Here is a 22,165-nt window from a genome sequence, read left to right on the forward strand (position 1 = left end):
TCCAGGAGAGAGCTGATGTCAGATGATGGCAGAATTTGGCTTGGTGGATTGCAGACCTTGAAACTTCAGACTAACTACATCACTGGATGAATGGAATTTAACAGACATGTTGTGCATTTTTATTTGCAGACTATTTACAGCCCCCACTAGGTTGCTGCTTTCTTGAAGCCAATGGGTAGTCTATTTCTGGGACCTATTGTAGGGATGGACATATGTGTGTGATTCAAATGTTTGATAATGAATGAATATGTAGCATATACATTAAGCGAAGTGAAACTCATTTTGATGTGCTTTCCTTAGTCAATTGACAATTTTCTATTTTCTTTAATGTCTTCATTTATTTGTTTTCCATAGGAAAGCCCATAACAGTGGTGAAGACTCAGATCTAAAGCAAAGGAGGAGGTAAACAAACAAACAAACAAACAACAACAACAAAAATGAAATGGGAAGGAGGGTCTGGGAGAGGGAGGAAGGATCAACAGATTAGCAGAGCTCAGAACTGAGGCCAGAGGGGGGACTTTCTTGTTTGTTTTATTAGTGGCTGCTTTAAGAGTGCTGTAAATGTGTTCTTTAAGTGGGTGTCAGCTGGTTCTCTGGTCTTCCATTCTGTAGCACCCTTAGCAATTTCTCTTGTTTCTGCTCCTCAGAGGAGCTGTCTCAGTTATCTGCTGCTACATTAAAACCATTCCAAAACTTGGTGTATTTAAAGCAACAAAAATCACCTACACCTCTTTTATAATTCTGTTGAGTGAACAGGAAGTTTTTCTAGTTAGCTTTGCTAGTCTCAGGCGAAGCTTCAGTTGGATGGTGGCTGAGGCTGGGTTATTTCTGTTTGGTGCCTGGCAGAATGGCTGCAGGCCTGGGGCCTCTCTCCGGGGTCTCTGGTGGCTGGGAGGAATCAGGAGCTACCAGCCCTGTTAAGGGCTAGTCCTGGAACTGTCAGGGTTTCCCTTCCTCCTCATTCTGTTGGTAAAATCAGCCCCAGGACGAGCACTAATTCAAGGGGAGAGGAAATAAACTCTACCTCTCTCAATGAAGGGTGGCGGTTTGGTTTAGCACAGGGGCTTATAGCTTTATGTCAGATTTCTGTTGCAAGTGCTTGGTTTTTTTGGTCCTTTCTGGGAGCATAGTGACATTTGCCTTAATCTAATCACATTTCTTTAGACTCATTCAAATGTCTGACTGAATTGAGACACTGACCGGGGGAGGGATGCTACTTATGTTTGCGTTAGTAATTTTATTACGGAATTAATTCCAAAGAACCAACATGAACCTTTCTAAAATTTTCCATTTGTCTTAAATGTGGGCTTTTCCTTTGCTCTTACTTTGTCTTCAGGTCCCGCTCGCGCTGTAACACAAGTAGTGGCAGTGAATCAGAAAATTCTAATAGAGAGCACCGGAAAAAGAGGAACAGGTAATGCTGGAATGTTAGAGCTAACCGGAACTGCAGAAGCAGAGGCTGCTGTTGGTGGTAAAAGCTGGGTGTCCTATGCATTTTTAAGCCGATTGTCTCCCCCGTGTTTAAGAAGCAATCTGGCACTATTTTGAAGCCGTGTTTTAGGAAACCTTAGCGCTTTGAACTGAGTTTCTTACCTTTACTAGTATCATAAGATAATTAAACAATTTGACAGTGAGGTTCCTTCTTGTTAATTAAAAACAAAGGTGATCTATATTCAGGTACAACATGTAGTGAATTTGTCTAAGGGTAGTTAAAAATTTTACTGTGAGTAGAGGGGTTTCTCCCTGAAGTATTTTTTAATATATATATATAATTTTTTAAAAATTGATTTTAGAGAGCAAGGGAGAGGAAGAGAGAGATAGAAACATCAATGAGACAGAATAATTGATCGCCCTACACTGGGAATTGAGCCTACAACCTGGGCATATGACCTGACCTGGAATCGAGCCGGTAACCTTTTGGTTCATGGGTTGATGCTCAACCACTGAGCCATACAGGCTGGGTGTCCCTGAAGTATCTTTTAACATGATGTTACTATATTTTGCCCAACCAAAAATGAGGGATTCATTGTTGTATAGATTCTATAGTTTCAGCCTCATGGAGATGTACATACAAATATGTGTTTATATTTATATCAGGCACATACAATTAGATGGGGAAATGCAGTGTATTCATATCTTTAGGACTCATTTTTTAAGAGCTTCTTAATAACATCATTTGACATGTAATCAGCATTAGTGATGGCTTAATGCATTAATCAGTTCTCCCTGGTAGCAAAATAATTATTTGAAAACAAGTGTTCTCATAGTGCCAGTTTGGGTGTGAGAAAGATTTGGTTGCTGCTGTACCAGTTGCTAACCCAGTGGTTCTCAACTGGGGACAGTTTTGCCCTCCCCTCCGCTCCCTGAGGATATTTGGCCATGTTTTGAGACACTTTTGATTGTCATAATTGGGCGAGGGGATTGCTATAGACCAGGATACTGCTAAATACCCTACAATGTACAGATTGCCCCCTACAACAAAGAAGTACCTGGCCCCAAAAACATATCAGTAGTGCTGCTGTTAGAAACCCATTCTCACCTGATGTGGAACTCGGGCCTGGTTGTTTTGCTTTTCTGGGTCGTCTTTTTATCTTCTGTAAAATGAGGAAGTTGGACGAGATAATCTCCAAGGTCCTTCTTTAGTACTCAGAGCCCTTGTGCTTGGCACACACTGAATCAGCCTCCCTCTCTGACTACAAAGCCGTGCAATAATAGCCCAGACAGCATTGTGAGCGCAGACCATTTTCTTAGAGCTTTCTCTGTGGAGGCTTCTTGGGGCTGGAATCACACTATATAGAGGTGAGATCTCAATGTGTTATAACACTCTTCTCAAGGAAATGATCCAGTTTCTTCTTCTGTAAAAGCCCAAGTGTGGAGGGCAGCTCTCCCTGAGGTCCCCTCTTCCTGCTCTAAAATTCACAGTCTTCACAAACAACACAAAACAAAGCAAAATATCCCCCCTTCTCCCCCACCACACACACACACACACACACACACACACACACACACACACACAGTTGTACTTACTGATCAAGCCAGTATCTTAAATTTATTTCTCTTTTGCTTGGTGTATTTTAAATTGTGCTCGTAGATGCTATAGTCTCAACTTCTCAGAAGGTGGCCTGTTTAAAAAGTGTCTTTTGGGGCCAAAAGCACTCACGGTGGCATTTGCTGTTCAAAATGAAACACTATTGAAGGGTTGCTAGCAAATCCTTAAATAGCTCATTACTGATCTACTTGCACTGGCTCCAGTATTCCTTGTAGGTGTTTTCTCCCTCAAGACTTTCTCTCCCACCCCACCTCACCCCATGCACAGCTTTCTAGGTTGGAATTCTTTGTATTGTGTAAGTAGTGTATTTTAGAATGGTGGTGGTCCTGAGTGTTTAAATGCTAATGTGCTTTGTGAGGCTGTTAATGAGAAATCACTTTCAAAACACACTGACACAGAGGCTTTCAGACTCATTTTACCTGCTGAAGCATTGCCCGGGGTTTCATAAGTTGCCTGTGTCTCTCAAAGATGAGGTCTAGAGTCTAGATCTCAGGGGCACAGGGAAAAAGGGGACAGAGGAAGAAATACGTCTTTCAGTTGCAATCCCCACTCCTGCAAATTCTCGTGCAGCAGGTGACGGCGGGTGTGCAGGAGAAGCTTCAAGCACGGCTGCCTCTGGGGGCCACTTACACATTATGCTGTGCGCCCACTAACCTTCTATCCCATTATTAGCCTTTTACATTTTTGCCAGAACCCACTCCTTCCACATCAGGATTCGTAGGTCTGAATATTTAAACTGCTGCCCTGCTGACGGTCCTAATGGGTCTTCTGTCTGTGATGGAGGTTCCTCTCCTGACTTCCTATTTGGGCAGAAGACTCTGTTTTGGGGAGAGGATATATCTCTTCTATTTCATCTGCCCTTTCTTGTCCCAGAAGCAGTGTGACCCAGCCAGGCTCTCCACCGAGTCCTTTGTGCTTTTATCCAAGGACTCCGGTAACCCTAGGATGGGGCAAACTGCCTTGAACATGCTGATGTTCTGCTTCCTGCAGCAAGGTCTCAAAATTCAGCCCTGTTGTATTCACGTGCACTCGTTAGAATTTTGAGTCTTATACCTAAGATCAGAAGGGTCAGCCATCTGGTCTCTAGAGGTTGGAGTGCATAGACTGTGCTCTGGACTTGACCAGGGTGTATATTAAAGGAGAACCCAGGAAGTAGATTTACCACAGGGAAACCTTTCACAAACCAGCTTTCCCTGAAAACACCTTGAGTTTAATAAAATATCCTGCACTTTCAAAGAAACCAGCCTGCAAAACATGCTCTGTGCTATTGATGAAAATCAGCATCCTTTGAGCATTCACCAGGGAGAATCTGAGGATTACCCACTCATTAGCTTTGATGTGTGGCTAGGCTTTTAGGATTTTGAAGTGGGAGATTTGGAGAGGGTGGAGGGGCAGCGACTTGAGGAGTAGTCTGGTGTTTTTTGCATAAGCATACAAGTGGAAGTAACTCTGGAGCTTGGTGAAGATTATGAGAGTAAAAGATGCCCTGGCTGGGTGGTTCAGTTGGTTGGAGCATCATCCGTACACCAAAAAGGTGGCGGGTTCCATTCCCAGTCAGGGCACATACCTAGGTTGTGGGTTCAATCCCTGGTTGGGGTGCATACGGGAGGCAACCCACTGATGTTTCTCTCTCAAACCGATGTTTCTTTCTCTCTCCCTTTAAAAAAAAATCAATTAAAAATCCTCGGGTGGGGATTTTAAAATAGAAGAATAAAAGAAATGAGAAGTCTGGAGTAAGAGCAGGACTAGAGTAAATTGGTAACAGGAGACCATTTGGACCTTTCCCTAATTTTATCCTGGGATATTTGCATGACAAAGTCATTAGTTATGTATGTGGGGCACATGTGTGCACACACGGGTGCAGTAGAGCACAGAACAAAGAATCAGGGAGCCTGTGCTATAAATTTGACCCAGCTTTGAAGAACTCTGTGGCTAGGAGCTGGTTACCTTACCCTCTGAATCTCAGTTTTCCCATATGCAAAGTGGAATGATACCTGTCCTGTCTACCTCACAAGAGGTTTGTAAACCTCCTGGAGATAATTGATGTGCTTTGAGAAGTCGGAAGTGCCCTGCACAGGCAGGCACTGTAGATGAGTGAGGGCAGTCAGCACTGCTCCCTGCTGTCTGGAGTCCCTGTTGTATCCGTAAGCCAGGGCCCAGCTCCCTTTTTTTTTTTTTTTTTTTTTTTTTTTAAATTTATTTTATTGATTTTTTACAGAGAGGAAGGAAGAGGGATAGATAGTCAGAAACATCGATGAGAGTGAAACACCGATCAGCTGCCTCTTGCACACCTCCCGCTGGGGATGTGCCCGCAACCAAGTTACATGCCCTTGACCGGAATCGAACCCGGGACCTTTCAGTCCGCAGGCTGATGCTCTATCCACTGAGCCAAACCGGTTTTGGCGGGCCCAGCTCCCTTTAACAGAAAGGACGTCCGTGTATCTAACATGAATTTTTCCTGCCACAAATGTTGTGAGTTTTTTCCTGCCCTTTAGATCTCTTTTAGAATATGAGAGAATAATGTATCTGAATAATGGATTAAGATGGTTTTAAATCTTTTAAATATGTTCCACAAGGTCTTTTGTATTATTTTCCTTAAAAAAAAAAAAAAAAAAAAGGAAAAAGAAACTGTCTTCTGTGGCACTGCAACCAACAGGGACGATGCATCTGAGTAGGGCATGATGTTGGTAGGATTTTGTAGAGGGGTTTAAAAAAAAGACTTTATTGTTCCTGTGCCCGAAGGGAAAAAAAACCAAAACAAAAATGTGTTTTGGATGATAGCAAGCTTAAACCAGTGGGGCATTTCTTCCAGACAGCCTGAAAAGAGGTAACCGTTTCCTTGCTAGCCTTCCCTCCTGCCCTGTTTCTGATTTAGGTAGAGGCTGCAGACCAGTTAGAAATTGTGGGCACGGAGAGAGCCATTCATACATAGCCAATGGAAGCAGTGTTCGCCATGCTACAGATTGCAAGGGTTTCTGATTTCCACTCTAATACGTCATTTCAAAATGTAGACATTTGATATGGATGAATTAGGGCTTCCAGAGCATAATCAAAGTTGACAAGAGATGACTGGAGGTGCAAAGCTGCAGCCGCTGAAGAATGACGTCTGATTACAAAGCAGGTTGAAAAATTAGGAAAACAGAAGGAGAGCTTGAAGGAGAAATTGCACCAAAAGGTATCCCATTTTGCAGGGAGAGCATAAGGAATAAGTGGAAGAGACAGAAGCATCTTTAAGAGCAAATAAGAATAATTTATTGATGATGGGGGAAAGTTGGGAAAAGCAAATGAATTTTTTGCTTGGTGGTCTTAAGGGAGTAGGTCGGCAGATGCCTGGAACCAACATAAATTTCCCTAGGGAAGAAAAACTGAAAATAAAAGAAAAAGAATGTTGGTTTATAGCAGGTGATCTGAAAATGAGTGCAGTTGCTGAGAAACACAATGCTTCAATCAGTTGGGACCCGCAGACTTAATATCAGCAATGGAGTGGTCATATAAAGCAGCTGTCTGGAAAGCCGTGCCATAGATGAAGAGTAGAGGTTTGTCTCAATGTAGCTGACTGGTTTGAAATAAAACACAAATAGAGAAAAAAAGAGTTTAAAGCTAGACAGGATCTTCGCAATAATTAGGTAGATGAAAAACTGAGACCTGACCAAAGAAGTTAAGCAATTTGCCCAGATAATGGCAGAGCGGGGACCAGGCAGAGCGCTGTGTATTGCTCATATATTCTTGGAGCTTCATTATACATTTGCTTTGTGAGATTTCTCAGGTTCAGCATTAAATACGGTCTTTATTTCAGTGAATGGGTAGTGAATTAGAACTGGTGTAAAGGATGGTCCTATTAGGAACGAAACCGCCCGGGTAAAGGTGGAGAGCAAAGTAAAGCCCATGAGAGTTTGTGTAAGAATTCATTTAATGTGAAGAATTCTGCAGAAGAGGCAGAGCTATAATTGGGCAGACAGGAAAGAAGAGACTAGGAATAGTCATTATCTTCATTTATGTTATCAAACGATTACATGGCATTTCATCTTCAAACCTTTTGCAGACTTTAATTAAGTGTCACATATACTTATAATCTAAATTGCATGCATCTCCAGAAAAGTAAGGTGTTGAAATTTGGTGAGATGTGGGGGGAAAATATTAGAATTCTTCTATCCTGAAATGTCATTGAAATTTGTTCTATTTTGAAGCAAACTCCTTCCTTATACATCAAAAGCCTTGCCATAAGGCTCCCTACCCCAACTATTAACTCTGCATAGTTTTAGATAAGAAACTAGGTATAATATGATAAATTTAGAGTTATTGCATCTAAGGATACAGGAAGGAAACAGCATTTTTGAGGTTCACTTTAAATGCAACATTTGAAATTTAGTATTTTCTCAGTGAAAATTATAATGGACTCTTTTCCCCCCTTGACATTTAAAAATTTTTTATTTTTGTTGTTGAAAGTATTACAGGTATCCCCCCTTTTTTTCTCCCAATGACCCCTTCTCCTTGGTACGTTCATGACTGTCATGTAAGAGCACATTTTGACTTTTTAAAAGGTACTGTCTTTCTTTTTCTTTTTAAAAAAATATATATTTTATTGATTTTTTACAGAGAGGAAGGGAGAGGGATAGAGAGTTAGAAACATCAATGAGAGAGAAACATGGATCAGCTGCCTCCTGCACACCCCCTACTGGAGATGTACATGCCCTTGACTGGAATCGAACCTGGGACCCTTCAGTCCACAGGCTAACGCTCTATCCACTGAGCCAAACCAGTTAGGGCAGGTACTGTTTTTCTTAATGTAAATCCCTATGTCATAATTAAAATATAGCAGGAAAGCCCTGACTAGTGTGGCTCAGTTGGTTGGGGGTCGTCCCAGGCACTAAAAGGTTGCTAGTTTGATTGCTGGTCAGGGCTCATGCCCAGGTTGTGGGCTCAATCCAAGGTGGGAGGTGTGCTGGAGGCAGCCCATCCATTTTTTGCTCTCACATCATTTCTCTCTTCTTCCTCTCTCTCTCTCTCTCTCTCTCTCTCTCTCTCTCTCTCTCTCTCTCACACACACACACACACACACACACACACACACACACACACACACAGAAAAGGAGCAAAACCTACACTTGTGTATCCCACACCTAAGGATGGATGAGACTTACAGGTGCATTATTGGAGCTGCCTTTACATTTAAAGATTTATTTATTCACTCATGCATAAACAAAATAGTTAAATTCTGCCTCTTAAGGACTGGGTGGTATAATATTCTTGCTTTTAGTCCTAAGATTTTCCTTTCCATGCAGCACCTTTATTTTCTGGAACAGTTCATTGATGGGCGAAATGACACTTCCATTCTTGTAATGAGGCACCATTAACTGGAAGCCTTTTGTAAGGGTGTAATTTCAAACTTCATTACAGACTAAGGCAGCCACGCCACCATTACTCAGGAAAATGTGCTTCTGTTGTGACTCTTCAATGAGCCTTACATTTTTAATGCAGCGCGTTCGAATATTTATGAAGCAGTGTCGCCAGTAGAGGGCATCTGTCTTTTAAACATGTGGGTCACAAGGATATTCATTGCCAGGGTTTCACTGCCCTTGCTTTAGACTTTTAGAAGAGTTAAAGGTACATGCCATAGTCTGAAATTTCTTCCGATGTAGTTCTTATTAGTAGCAAGGTACAGGGACTCTGTGGGCTCATGTTTCAGGAGCTTTCATTTTCTTCATCATGGTAAAGGCTTAGTATGAAGGTAGCCAGTTAAATTCTACAATAAAGAATGCACGATAAAATAAATAAATAAATAAATAAATAAATAAATAAATAAATAAATAAAATGAAAAAAAAAAGAGAGGAAGGAAGGAAGAAAAAGAAAGGAGAAAGAAAAGAAAAAGAAAGAAAGAAAGAAAGAAAAAGAAAGAAAGAAAGAAAAGGAAGCATATACACTTATTGTGCTTCCTTTTAATTGTCTACTCTAGCCTCTGGGAAAAATCTGTTTGCCAAAGTCTGGCCTCAGCCTTGCTCATAAGGCTTGACCTCTCAGAAATAAAGATGCTGATTTCCTGATAAAACAAACACTGATGTTGTGAAATTTAGTCCTGCCCATGACTGTGCAGCCATATTGTTCAGAATGGAAGCTTTAGAGCAGTGGTTCTCAACCTTTCTAAGGCCGCGACCCTCTGATACAGTTCCTCACGTTGTGGTGACCCCCAACCATAAAATTATTTTCGTTGATACTTCATAACTGTAATTTTGCTACTGTTAATGAATCATAACAGTATCACCACAGAATCACCACAACGTGAGGAACTGTATCAAAGGGTCGTGGCATTAGAAAGGTTGAGAACCACTGCTCTAGAGGATTAGGAGTTAGGAGACCTTGGTTTTATGTCTTTCCCTGGGCACTGTGAGGTGTGGGTGCCTTGGGGGAAAGGAGATACCTCTTTGCCAGCTGCTACTTCCCCATTGACTTGACTGTCTCGATCTAACTTTGAATCCCTCACTCCAGCTCTGCTCCCCCATCAGACTGTCATAGACTCCATAAGATGGTTTGAGGTGTAGGTTCTGGCTGTGAAAAATACATGTATGTATGAGTATATATACACACACACACACACACACACACACACACATACAAGCACATAGCATTTTTAAATTGGAGTGTTTCAAACAGTGGTTAATAATTATGTCCTCAAGCAGTTTACCTACTCTTATTTTTCTTCAAATACTTGTAATGTAGAGATCTATAGCAGTATATGTTGGATTTTAATTTCCTCTGTTCAGGCCATGAGAGAGGGAATCTGTGAAACATACCATGACTGTATCCTGTTAATTTTCAAATAGCCTGTTAGAATGGAAAGCTTTAGCAAGGAAATATATAAGTTCAAGGGTTTGAAGTGTGTTACGGATAATTTTTCACTTAACACAATTCCTCCTTAATCTAGAGAGACTTAAACAGTTTCTTCATCAGAAGGTACTGTGTTGTTTGTTTTGTTTTTACTTGAATTTGCCTTACATTGTCTCTAAGTTATATGTGAAATGAATATTTATTATCCATCTACTGATATGCATTTATAAGCAAATCCATGTATCCACACCACAGCCTATATTTAGTGCTGTCACAGGGCAACCAGAAGACATCTGTTTAGCGAGAGAAATGACTCCAAACTTACCTGTTCACTTCATTTTGGTTTTGAAGCGTTTATGCTTATCCAGTCCCAGTACTGGGATGATTTCCTTGCAATTTGGTGCTTCTCTCCCACACCTTGGGAGTGTCAGTGTGTGAAATGAACACACCGGAACAGTTTTCTGAGGATTTACATAAATTAAAAGTTAAATATTCAAATAACAGGTGTTTAATTTTTGCAAGGAATACTTATGGCTTCACAGCGTTGCAGTGCATCCCAGACAGTATTTACACATTAATTAAGCACTTGCTTTAATTATGCACTCACTTAGCTTCACTCCTACAACACCTCACCTTGTTGCTAAAAAGACGATATAGTGAACATCCAGAACTTCTTCAGTGTGATCCGTGGATGGGTTTTGTTAGGTCCATGTGGTACCTTAACATACAGAATTGCTTGCCATTACTTAAAATTGGAAGAATTCACTTTAAACATTCAGATTTGTGGATTACCTTTTTAAAAATAAAAAACCTGGTGTCATTGTCCTGTGATCTCACATGGCGGGTGCCTATGCTCCCCAGTTCCCTCCTGCTTCGGATTTGCTCTAGATTTTCTGGTCCCTCATTTACATATCCTGCTTGGCCCCTGGCCACCTTGAGTGTTCACTCCTCCTGGGCCTGTGAGCAGCCATAGCCTGAATGCTCTGTGCCTGCCCAGCAGCTAATGCATGGTGCCACCACATTTAACTTGGTTGCACTTCTAGTTTTCTGTGTTAAACAATGGGAATTATATCTGAAGATGATTGACCATGAAATCTTTGACAATTAGTATGATTTTTTTTAAAGAGCATTTTAATATAAAATTATTGATTGCTGCTTTGGTTAGCACGTTTCAAAAAATGATTTTCTTTCATATTTTAAGATTGTCTCTATAGCAGATGCCACTCTTTAGTCAAAACTTGAATATGTTATATGTCAGATGGGTACTAGACTTATGGCAGGATCACTTCATAAGTTATATAAATGTCTAACCACTCTGCTGTACACCTGAAACTAATATAATATTGAATTAGTTGCAAAGTAAATTTTAAAAACTCTTAAATATAATTTTGTTTGACATATTGTTTTCTAAGAAAATTTTAAGCCAAAGGTAGAAGTCTGAAAATAACTAATACATGCTTACATATTTATGTATAAAATATTATAATATATTCATAAGTATATACATATATACAAGTACATACCAATTATATGTTATAATATTTATACATAAATACATATATACTTACGTGTTAATCCATTCAATACATTCTCAACTTTGAGTTAATGATAATGAAATTGCTTCTTCTTAAATAACTTCATTTTTCTTAATCACTTTTAAGTAACTTGATCGTTTCTAAATATCACTTACAAGTCTGTTTAGGATGAACCGAAACACAAAGCACCGCATGTGTGGACATTAACTTTAGATGAATGGTCTTTCTTTCAGAATACGGCAGGAGAACGATATGGTTGATTCAGCGCCTCAGTGGGAAGCTGTGTTAAGGAGACAAAAGGAAAAGAACCAGGCGGACCCCAACAACAGGCGATCCAGACACAGATCTCGCTCGTACGTGGACTCTTTCTATACCTTGATTAAAAAACGCTGAGCTTGAAGTAGCATGTGGCTTCTAGGGCAAGGTGGGCTGTCTCTTTCAAGCCTTCTGAAGTGATTTAGTTCAACCTTGATTATCCCATTGTTTATTTTTCATATTGACCTCCTCATATTTGTGACATTCATTATATCTGAAGCTGTAGAAGTTGGAGCAAAGCCAACGCAAAGTATCATAAAAAAACAAGGCCATCAAAGTTGTGTTTTGTTTTTAAACAAAAGCGTATATTCAACTGAATAAACAGCAACAGTCGCCTTTGTTCTGGAGCCTGTCTGTTGGTGAAATACCTGCTGCTTCTCTCAATTGGAGTCTGCAGAATTCTCTCAAGTCTTGTTACAGGTTGAAGGAGATGTGAATATCTTCCCATCAAATTACCATTTGTGAGCAGTAGTCAGGGAGTGATTCATTACACCCCAATGTTGGAATTTGCCTGCTCCTTCTGTTGCTAGGCAATGCCATGTGTGAGCACAATTACCCCATTACGATGAGATTGCCAGACCCCCAAATTAATTTTCTTTTGAGCTGGTGAAGTTTATATATTTGTTATTAATGTGCATATTGGCCAGATGTAGACTCTCCAGCACCCCTCCACTTCCCAAAGCATACCTTTTGAAATCCCTTTGTGACCCTAGGATTTGGTGTGTGGTGTTGCTTACTAGAGGAAGGAGGGATTAGAATCGAAGGGTGGTAGAGGGCTGCTGGGGAGTGGATTTGGAGACAGACTGTGTAGGTAGGTGGGAGCTCTGAGGGAGCAGGCAGAAGGATTCCTGCTCAGGTTAACAGAGGCTGGGGAGGACTCCGCAGGGTACACCCCAGAACCCTGCGTGACTCCAAGGGATGCTCCTCAGTCTTAGATGCTTGCTTTTACCCATAATATATATATATATATATATTTTTTATCTGTAGTACCTCAGAAGGAGTGATGTCTGTTTCTTTTGTAATAGGAAATTTGCAAGAACACTAAGCAGTGTTATAGTAGGTCTTCACTTAATATCATTAATGTGACTTTCAGCAAAAATCAGCTTTATCACAGGCTAATGGATGTAAAGAGTTAAGTTCCTACAGCACCTCATCAACATTATAAGGAAAAGATGTTATCTGAGGACCTGCTGTACACTCCTATAGATTTATTCATTATGCCATAATGTTTTTGTTCTGAAACCTAATTAAAATGTTCAATTTAAAGCAGAAGTTAATAAAAAGTTTCCTTTGTCCTGGATACTATCTCTTTGCAACTCCATTAAAAAAGAGAGGTTTAGATGTGGATGAATCAAGACCTCACTGAAGCCCTAACCTGTTTGGCTCAGTGGATAGAGCGTCAGCCTGCGAACTAAACGGTCCTGCGGACTACTAGCAAAGAGTCCCAGGTTCAATTCTGGTCAAGGGCATGTACCTTGGTTGCCAGGACATCCCCATTAGAGGGTGCGCAGGAGGCAGCTGATTGATGTTTCTTTTTTTTATTTATTTAATATATTTTATTGATTTTTTTACAGAAAAGAAGGGAGAGGGATAAAGAGCTAGAAACATCAATGAGAGAGAAACATCGATCAGCTGCCTCCTGCACACCCCCTACTGGGATGTGCCCGCAACCTAGGTACATGCCCTTGACTGGAATCGAACCTGGGACCCTTCAGTCCACAGGCCGATGCTCTATCCACTGAGCCAAACCAGTCAGGGCTCACCGATGCTTCTAATTCTCTATTCCTCTCCCTTCCTCTCTGTAAAAAATATCAATAAAGTGTATATATATATATATATACATATATATATATATACATATATATATATATATATCACTGAATATAGTCTAACAAAAAAGCACAGAAACCCAAAAGCAAGACTCAGCATAGTCCTGGGTAAATATTTTGTAACCATGCTTTTAACCTGTCCATGCAGGATTTTCTATGAGGGACTTATAATACACAAGGTTTGGTGACTTTATATTAAATCTGAAAACAACATTTAGTTTTCTAATCATTTCTAAAGGACCCAATTCAATTAAATATAAATAGTAAATCTCATGTAATAAAAAAAGGGAAAAGGAAAATAAAATTAGGAAAAATTCCAAAGATAGATTTTTAAGAAGTCAAAATCCATTACTAAAGGCAATACTAAATAAATGAACAATCTATTTATAAATACAATTGATAAGCAGAACAATTCATTGTTGTTGAGTATTATAGTTACTTTAATCCAGTAGTATTATTGGGCAAATATATTGTAGATGGGCATGGTAATTTAATAATTTTAATGGAGTGACCTGAAATTTATTTTACAGCGTAAGGAATACACTTTTTTTTTTAACTGAGGGTAATTTGAGGTGAAATTTACATACAATGAAATGCTCTCATCTTAAGTGTACAATTCAATGAATTTTGACAAATATTTTCATAGTGTATCCATCTTACCAATCAAAATATAGAATTAAAAAGTTCCCTCGTGTTCCTTCTAGTCAGTCCGCATGCTCCATAGGCGACCACTGTTCTGATTTCTATCACCATAGACTAGTGTTTCTCTCTTATTGAACTTCATATAAATGTAATTATACAATATATGCTCTTTTAAAATCTGCCTTTTTTCACTCAGTGTTTTTTTTTTTTAATATATTTTATTGATTTTTTACAGAGAGGAAGGGAGAGGGATAGAGAGCTAGAAACATCGATGAGAGAGAAACATCGATCAGCTGCCTCCTGCACACCCCCCACTGGGGATGTGGCCGCAACCAAGGTACATGCCCCTGACCAGAATCGAACCTGGGATCTTTTAGTCTGCAGGCCGACGCTCTATCCACTGAGCCAAACCGGTTTCGGCTTCACTCAGTGTTTTTGCATGTTGTGTCTATCAGTGCTTATTTAAAATTTTTAAGTACTAGTCCATTACATGAATATACCACGATTTGTTTAGCCATTCTCCTCTTGATAGACATTTAGATTGTTGCCAGTTTTTGCTATTGTGTTAAAAACTGTTATGGACAATGTGTTAAAAGTTGCTATAGACATTCCTTACAAGTGTATCTGTGGAGTGTTTTATTTTACTTTGGGTAAATACCTGGGAGTGGAATTTCTGGGTTAGAGTATATTTGCATATTTAATTTTATAAGAAACTACCAAAATGATTTCCAGAAAGTTTGTATCATTTTATATCCCCATTAGCAATGTATGAGAGTTCCAGTTCTGACCTATTTGCCAATAGTTGGTTTTGCTCTGTCTTGTTAATTGTAGCTTGTCTCGTAGGTTTGAAGTGGGATCACATTGCGGTTTTAATTACCATTTTTCTGATGCCTAATGATGTCAACCACATTTTCCTGTGCTTGTTGGTTATTCATAATTTTTAAAATATATTTTTATTGATTTCAGAGAGGGAGAGGGAGAGAGAGATAAAAACATCAATGAAAGAGAATAATTGATTGGCTGCCTCCTGCATGCCCCTTACTGGGGATCGAACCTGCAACCCGGGCATGTGCCCTTGACTGGAATAGAACCTGGACCCTTCAGTCCACAGGCTGACTCTCTAACCACTGAGCAAAACCGGCTAGGGCCATAAATTTTTGCCCATTTTTAATTATGGTGTTCGATTTTTAATTATTTATTTTTAGGGTTCTTTATATATTGTGGATATATGTATTATTCTGAATACTTTATCCTGGCTGTGGTTTGCTTTTTCATGTTCTTAACCTTTTTGTTGTTGTTTTTTACTGTACTCATTTTTTTTTCAGGTCTCAGCTGATTACTTATTTATTTACTTATTTTCCCATTCAACACAATTTTGCATTGGTTTCAGGTGTCCAGCACAGCAGATAGATATTCATATAAGTTACAAAGTTTGCTCAGATAGTTCAAGTGCCCACCTGGTGCCATAGTCATTACAATATTGTTAAATGTATTCCTATGCTTTACCTTATATCCCCATGCCTATTTTGCAACCAACAATATGTACTTCTTAATACCATCACTTTATTTTATCCCTTTTTTATGATGAGCATAAATTTTAAATTTTGATGAAGATCACTATATCATGTTTTAAATTTCTAGTTAAGACTTTTTGCATCTTAAGGAATATTTGCCTGTACCACAAGATTTTCATATCTTTTCCTAGCAGCTTTACATATTTTGTTCTTATATCTAGATATATGATTAATCTAGAATTAAATTTTCTGCATGTATGAGGTAGAGGTAGATATTTAGAAGTTTTCCCAATGTGTTTATCAGGTTATTTCAGTATCATTCACTGAAATGCCTTAGGGCATTAGTTGAAAATCAATTTGACTGTTTATATATGGGCCAATTTTGTTTCATTGATCTATTTGTCTATCCCTAAGTCACCACATGTCTTGGTTACTGTAGCTTTACAATAAGACTAGAATCAAGTAGTGTAAATTCTCCAACTTTGTCCCTGTTTTCAAGGTTCTTTTAGCTATTTTAGATCCTTTGCAATTCTATGTAAATTTTGAATCAACTTATTTGTTTTCACCCAGAAAAAGACAATAGAGTGTAAATTAGGATTATGTTGAATCTATAGATCAGTTTTGAGAAAATTAATGTTTTACCCATCCATTTATTTGTCTTTAACTTCTCTTAGCAATGTTTTATAGTTTTCAATACAGTTATTGCACTTATTTTATTACATTTAATTCTAAATATCTAATAGTTTTAATGGTATTGAATTGTACATTTAAAATTGTTATTTACCAATTATCTGTTAGTATATAGAAACAGGCTTATACTCTTTGTTGCCCAATGTCTGAAAAACAATTGCTTTGTACATTTTGTTTTATTTTATAGTTTTTGAGGATGGAAGGGCTCATTTGATAATAGTTACTCCTTTGGGACCTGAAGTTCAGGAAAACTCTTTCTTATCTTTAAATTGGGTATTACTTCTATCAGATCAACTGAAATCAGAAAAGAATCTAATGGTACCTTAAATTTAAAATCTTATTTAAACTTTCCTTTTAATCTTATCTACATAATAAAAATATCAGATCAGAGAGGGGATTTTCTCAGACAATGTGAATTACGAGAAGAACTCCTTTAAGAGCTGGATGTGTACCATTCTGGAATTTAGTTTTAAAGCAAATAATAGCCCTGACCGGTTTGGCTCAGTGGATAGAGCGTTGGCCTGGGGACTCAGGGGTCCCAGGTTCGATTTCGGCCAGGGGCATGTACCTTGGTTGCAGGCACATCCCCAGTGGGGGGTGTGCAGGAGGCAGCTGATTGATGTTTCTCTTTCATTGATGTTTCTAACTCTCTATCCCTTTCCCTTCCTCTCTGTAAGAAATCAATAAAATATATTAAAAAAAAATAAAGCAAATAATAAAAAGATTTAGCAAGTGTTGGGATGACTTTGTAACTGAACTTGATTGATTTAGCTATATAGCTGATGTAGCCAAAGTGCATTTAAAAATGTGTATATGTTTAAGTGCTGGGAAAATAATCTGTTTGAAGAGTAATTCATTCATGCTGCTCTGGCTGCTTGGTAAAACGCAGGTTGGAGAAGAAAGGAAGTGGGAAGAGTAATTAGAAAACTTTTGCAGTGGTCTGCATCTCAGTAGGTGGAAATGAAGTGGGTGAATATGCATTTTGGAAGTAGAGCTGACAGAGTCACAATATGAAAAGCATCGTGGATGAACTTTAGCTTTGGGGCTGATAGATGAAGTGGGTAGCCATGCTGTTTTACTGGGAATGGAGTGAGATAGGCCATTCTCACTGTGTGGGGAGAGAGTGTCAAGAGTTTTGTTTCATTAGGTTTAAGAAACCAACAGTTAAATAGAAATTTCAAGTAGGCAACTAGATAAAAGTGTTATAACTCTACAAGATGATGTGTTTCTTTTAGGGCAAACTGGGCTGTGTCTTTTATTTGAGCTATGATATTAAAAACCTGAGGTTTGTTGACAATTAAGAAAACGTCTGCTGGCTGCTGTTGTCAGACCTCTGTCTACATCTCTGCCTCCCAATGTTAGCTTATTACCTAACCTCCACAAACTTCTAGTATCCTCTATATAACACAGGTATAGAAAGGGATTTTGCTGAACATTTAGTCAGATCACATATGTCAAGTACCGGTGACATCATACATACTCACAGTGCAGTAACTGTAATTAGTAAGTTCTCCAGGTCTTGGTAATCTCTAGAAACATAGAAGGTATTTGATTTTTTCCCCTTGAGTAGAGGAGGGAAGTGAAAAGTGAGGAGAGTAGGGTGGGGCCAAGTCACATAAAAGTTAAAATTTTGTTCTATGAGAATTTAGGAACCACTACAGCTTTTTTAAAAAGTTGAAACAGCCTGGCCGGTGTGGCTCAGTGATTAAACATTGACCTATGAAACAGGAGGCCACAGTTCAATTTTGGGTCAGGACACATGCCTGGGTTGTGGGCTCGATCCCCAGTGTGGGGCGTGCAGGAGGCAGCTGATCAATGATTCTATCTCATCATTGCTGTTTCTATCTTTCTCTTCCTCTCCTTTCCTTTCTGAAATCAATAAAAAAAGATATTTTTAAAAAGTGGAAACATGGGTAGAGCAGTATTTGAAGAAAATAATTAAAATTGTTTTTCAGATATATTTGTATTTGACATTTAGATACACAGTAAACTACTCTCTCAATTACTCTCATACAGTAGACCCCCTACCCATGGTTTTGCTTTCTGTAGTTTGTTACCCATGGTCAACTGTGCTCCAAAAATAATTCTAGAAATAAACAATTCATAGCTTTTAAATTGTACGCTGTTCTGAGCAGCGTGATGAAATCTCCGCCAGTCCCACTCTGTCCTGCCAGGGATGTGAACCTCCATGCTGTGTACACTCCCCTCCTGTAAGTCACTTAGAGTCTTGGTATCAGTTCGACTGTCACGGTGTCACAGTGCTTGTGTTCAAGTTAATTCTATTTTTACTTAATAATGGCTCCAAAGCACAAGAGTTGTGATGCTGGCAATTCGGATATGCCAAAGAGAGGGTCCTAAAGTGCTTCCTTTAAGTGAAAAGGTGAGGAGAATACATTTTTTGAGAGAGGGAGGAGCGGCCACATTCACATAACTTTTATTATATTTTTATAGTTGTTCTGTTTTTATTAGTTACTAGAGGCCCATTGCACGAAGATTCATGCAATAGGCCTTCCTTCCCCTGGCTGCCAGCACCGGTTTTCCTCTGGCACCCAGGACCAAGGCCTTTGCTCTGGCCACTGCCTTCCGTCTTCGCTCCAGTCGGAGTCTTTGCTCCAGCCAGAGCCTTCAGTCTTCGCTCCGGCCCGAGTGCAGCTCCTGTAGCTCCCTCTGCCCCCTGCCCTCCCCCTCATAGCGGGCATCCAGCCCTGCCTGGCTGCTCCGTGCCTGCATGCATGCTGCCCAGAGGCGGGGGGGTGGGCTGCTGCCATCTTTGTTGGGTTAATTTGCATACTCCTGATTGGCTGGTGGTCATTGCAAAGTGATGGTCAATTTGCATATTTCTCTTTTATTAGAGTAGATTGTTGATATCTTACTGTGCCTGATTTATAAATTAAACTACCATACATATGTATGTGCAGGAAAAACATTATCTATAGGGTTCTGTACTATCCACAGTTTTAGGTATCCATTGGGGATCATGAGATATATCCCCCATGGGTAAGAAGAGGACTATTTTCTCTTTATATTCCTACTGCAGTGTCTATAAATTGCCTTTATGGAGGAATTCACTGAGCGTTTAGAATGTTATGATAAATCACTCATACATGACTTATTCATTCTGTTTCTTTTAATCCCCAATGAAAATCAAGAAGATTGTATTCATTATTAAATACCAGAGACATACAGCTATTTAAAATACAAAACCTTTCTCTCCTAAAACTATTTACACTGAAATATGGTTGGATCTTATCTAGTAAAACATTGAGAAGCATAGTTCCATCTAGTACATTTTTCAGCTGCGTTGATGTGACATTCATGTTTACTTATCATTAGAAAACTTGGATGAAACTACTTTTCAACATGGGTGAACCTCTCTTCTTGGGATATTTGGAAGAGGCATTCAAGCTAAAACAGTAGTTCTCCTAGGATCTAGGTTCAACTAGTGCGTGCGAGAAGCCTTAGGCTCCCTCTGGTGGCAATAATGCCTTACTGTTTTTCATTGAAAAATGGATAATGTGGAAGATGAGGTTGTCTGGGTGAAGTGATGGTCCCAGTTAAACACAAAACAGAAGCCTGGTGCCTTAGATGAAGATTTAGCGTGAAGGCCCGGGGAGTGGCTCCTGAGCACTCTTCCGTAGCTGGGGTGCTTGATTCCGTGGCTTTCCCAATCATTCTTTCATTCTGAGCAGGGAGAGGAAAGGAGGGGAAGATTAAGACATCTCCTGCTCATATCTAAGCTGGCCATTCAGGGATATGATGAGGAATTACTGAGATATTTATTAAGTGCTTTAAATTCTTTAAATAAAGATGTTTTGTGAACTTACAGTTTTCTTAGTAACATATTTGCTACTCTAAGCTTCCTTTTTGAGCAGTGGTCAGTAATAAGATCACAAAAATAAAAAGTCAAATGCTGCCATATTTATTATTTTTAGTGCACTATAGTACACAAAATATAGATTATTATATATTATAATATTTTCAAGATAATATAATTCAGCATCTGGGGAATGTAGAAGAAGGCTATATAGGCAATGGTTTAAGTCTTTTGTAGAATTATGAAGCATTATTATTTTAGGCTTTAGAAGAAGGAAAATGTTTCTGAATGATGTCTCATTCAACTAATTTCTCTGAAAAATAAATATTAATTTAAATTGGGCTATTGCTCTGATGTGTGGATGAATGATGCTTTAGAAGAAAATTTAATGTGAGACTGCATGTACATTTTTTATATATGCTGTATCCTCAGGGTTCTATTTCCTCAGGAACTTACTGTATTTTCAGAGTTCAAGTAAAACATCTGCATAATCAAGGGCCTTTTAATTAAGAAAAATGACTTAAAATTTCCCAACTTTCTAAATGCACAAAAAGCTGTTGAGCTGCTGATCATGAATTCATCCTAAATTGTTGATTAATGTGTGCAGATGTAAGCATAAAAATAATGCATACTTCATTAGCATATGTTTACATTTGTTAAATCACAGGTGGTCTAGAAATCTGAGGAAATTAGAGGGGTTTTTTGTTTTGTTTTTTAGCTTTGGAACTTTTCCCTGCCTTGAAACTGCTGGGCATTTCAGAACTCAGTTTAGTTAAATATATGACTATTATTATGCTATAGAACTTAAACGTATAGACTAAATTCCTGAATCGTTTATGACCAAATGTTTATGGCTAGGAAGACTGAATTCTCATTCAGGTTAAGATACTAGTAACATTTCTGCTTATTCTTCGGAGATGGGAATGAAAGGCATTTCCCATGGAATTGCAGCAATAGTAGTTTTTTTTTTTTAACATGAAAATACCTTATATTCTTCTTTCTTTTCTGATAATTAAGGTAAGACATTCTCTTGACTAAAAAACAAAGTCAGAGAAGATGAATATAAATAAGAAAATAAAATTCCTGCAATTCCAACACTCAGAAATACCCACCGTTAGTGCTTGTTAACATTTGCCCCTCCCTGCAGCATCCTTTATGGGTTTAATATATTGTCTAGTGAATCGGGCCAACCACATGTAGGGAAGGTGGATTCCATACAGGAAATCCTGCCAGTGAAGCATTTCTTTAGATATTTTTAAGCATATAATTTTATTCTTATAACAAAATCTATTAACAATATCATGTTGTAATGTCTGAGACCAGGGCTTCATCCCCTCCCCCCTAATTTTCCATGTTTTGACTCCTTTTGAGTTGACTGGAAGGTCTGTACAGACAGATAATTATTATTTTTTTCTACAAAGGTAAAAACAGCTTAGTCAATTCAATTGCTAGAAAGTAGCTTATTGTATTCTGGGGGCTCAGAAAGCCCTACCAGAATGCTTTGTGGTGCCTTTATTAACTGAGAAAAATGAAAGCTATGATAGTATTATATGTTGAAAGTGATATTGAGCTCCAAAATGCTGATACAGATTATGAATATAAAATTCCACAGGGCAGCGTGTATCAGTGGCTTTGCTTAACTCCAGGCCTTTTAATTGTTAGGGTTTGGGTCCTTTCTTTGGGCCCATTATTAGATCTCAGTTCTCTTGGAAGGACTGATGAAAGCTTATCATTTTCTCAACTAGGAATGAGACATTCCGTGGCAACAGTTGCAGGGATAATAGATATGTAGTATTCCTTGCTGTTCTGGGAGTGTGAACACTGAATGCTGACTTTGAATTTTGCGTTCTGGGAAATTAAAGGTAGTGGTGTAACTACTTTCTGCTCAAGTCATTCTTGCAGAAGATTTGTGGGTCTATCCATAGGGATGGGGAAAGGCCCGTGGAGGGAGACA

The 22,165-nt window shown here is 38.9% G+C and overlaps 1 protein-coding gene across 2 annotated transcripts in view; it reads left to right on the forward strand.

The window, feature by feature from the left end:
- Window positions 1-22,165, forward strand: part of EPB41L4A (erythrocyte membrane protein band 4.1 like 4A) — a 244,607-nt gene that overhangs the window by 216,837 nt on the left and 5,605 nt on the right. For both annotated transcript variants that reach the window (XM_080678251.1, XM_080678250.1), the window contains 3 exons: window positions 355-402; window positions 1,337-1,414; window positions 11,641-11,760. In XM_080678251.1, coding sequence (XP_080534377.1) covers window positions 355-402; window positions 1,337-1,414; window positions 11,641-11,760 — 246 coding nt within the window. The remainder of the gene's footprint in view (window positions 1-354; window positions 403-1,336; window positions 1,415-11,640; window positions 11,761-22,165) is intronic.

This window comes from Plecotus auritus, assembly GCF_963455305.1.
Source record: "Plecotus auritus genome assembly, chromosome: 7".
NCBI lineage: Eukaryota > Metazoa > Chordata > Mammalia > Chiroptera > Vespertilionidae > Plecotus > Plecotus auritus.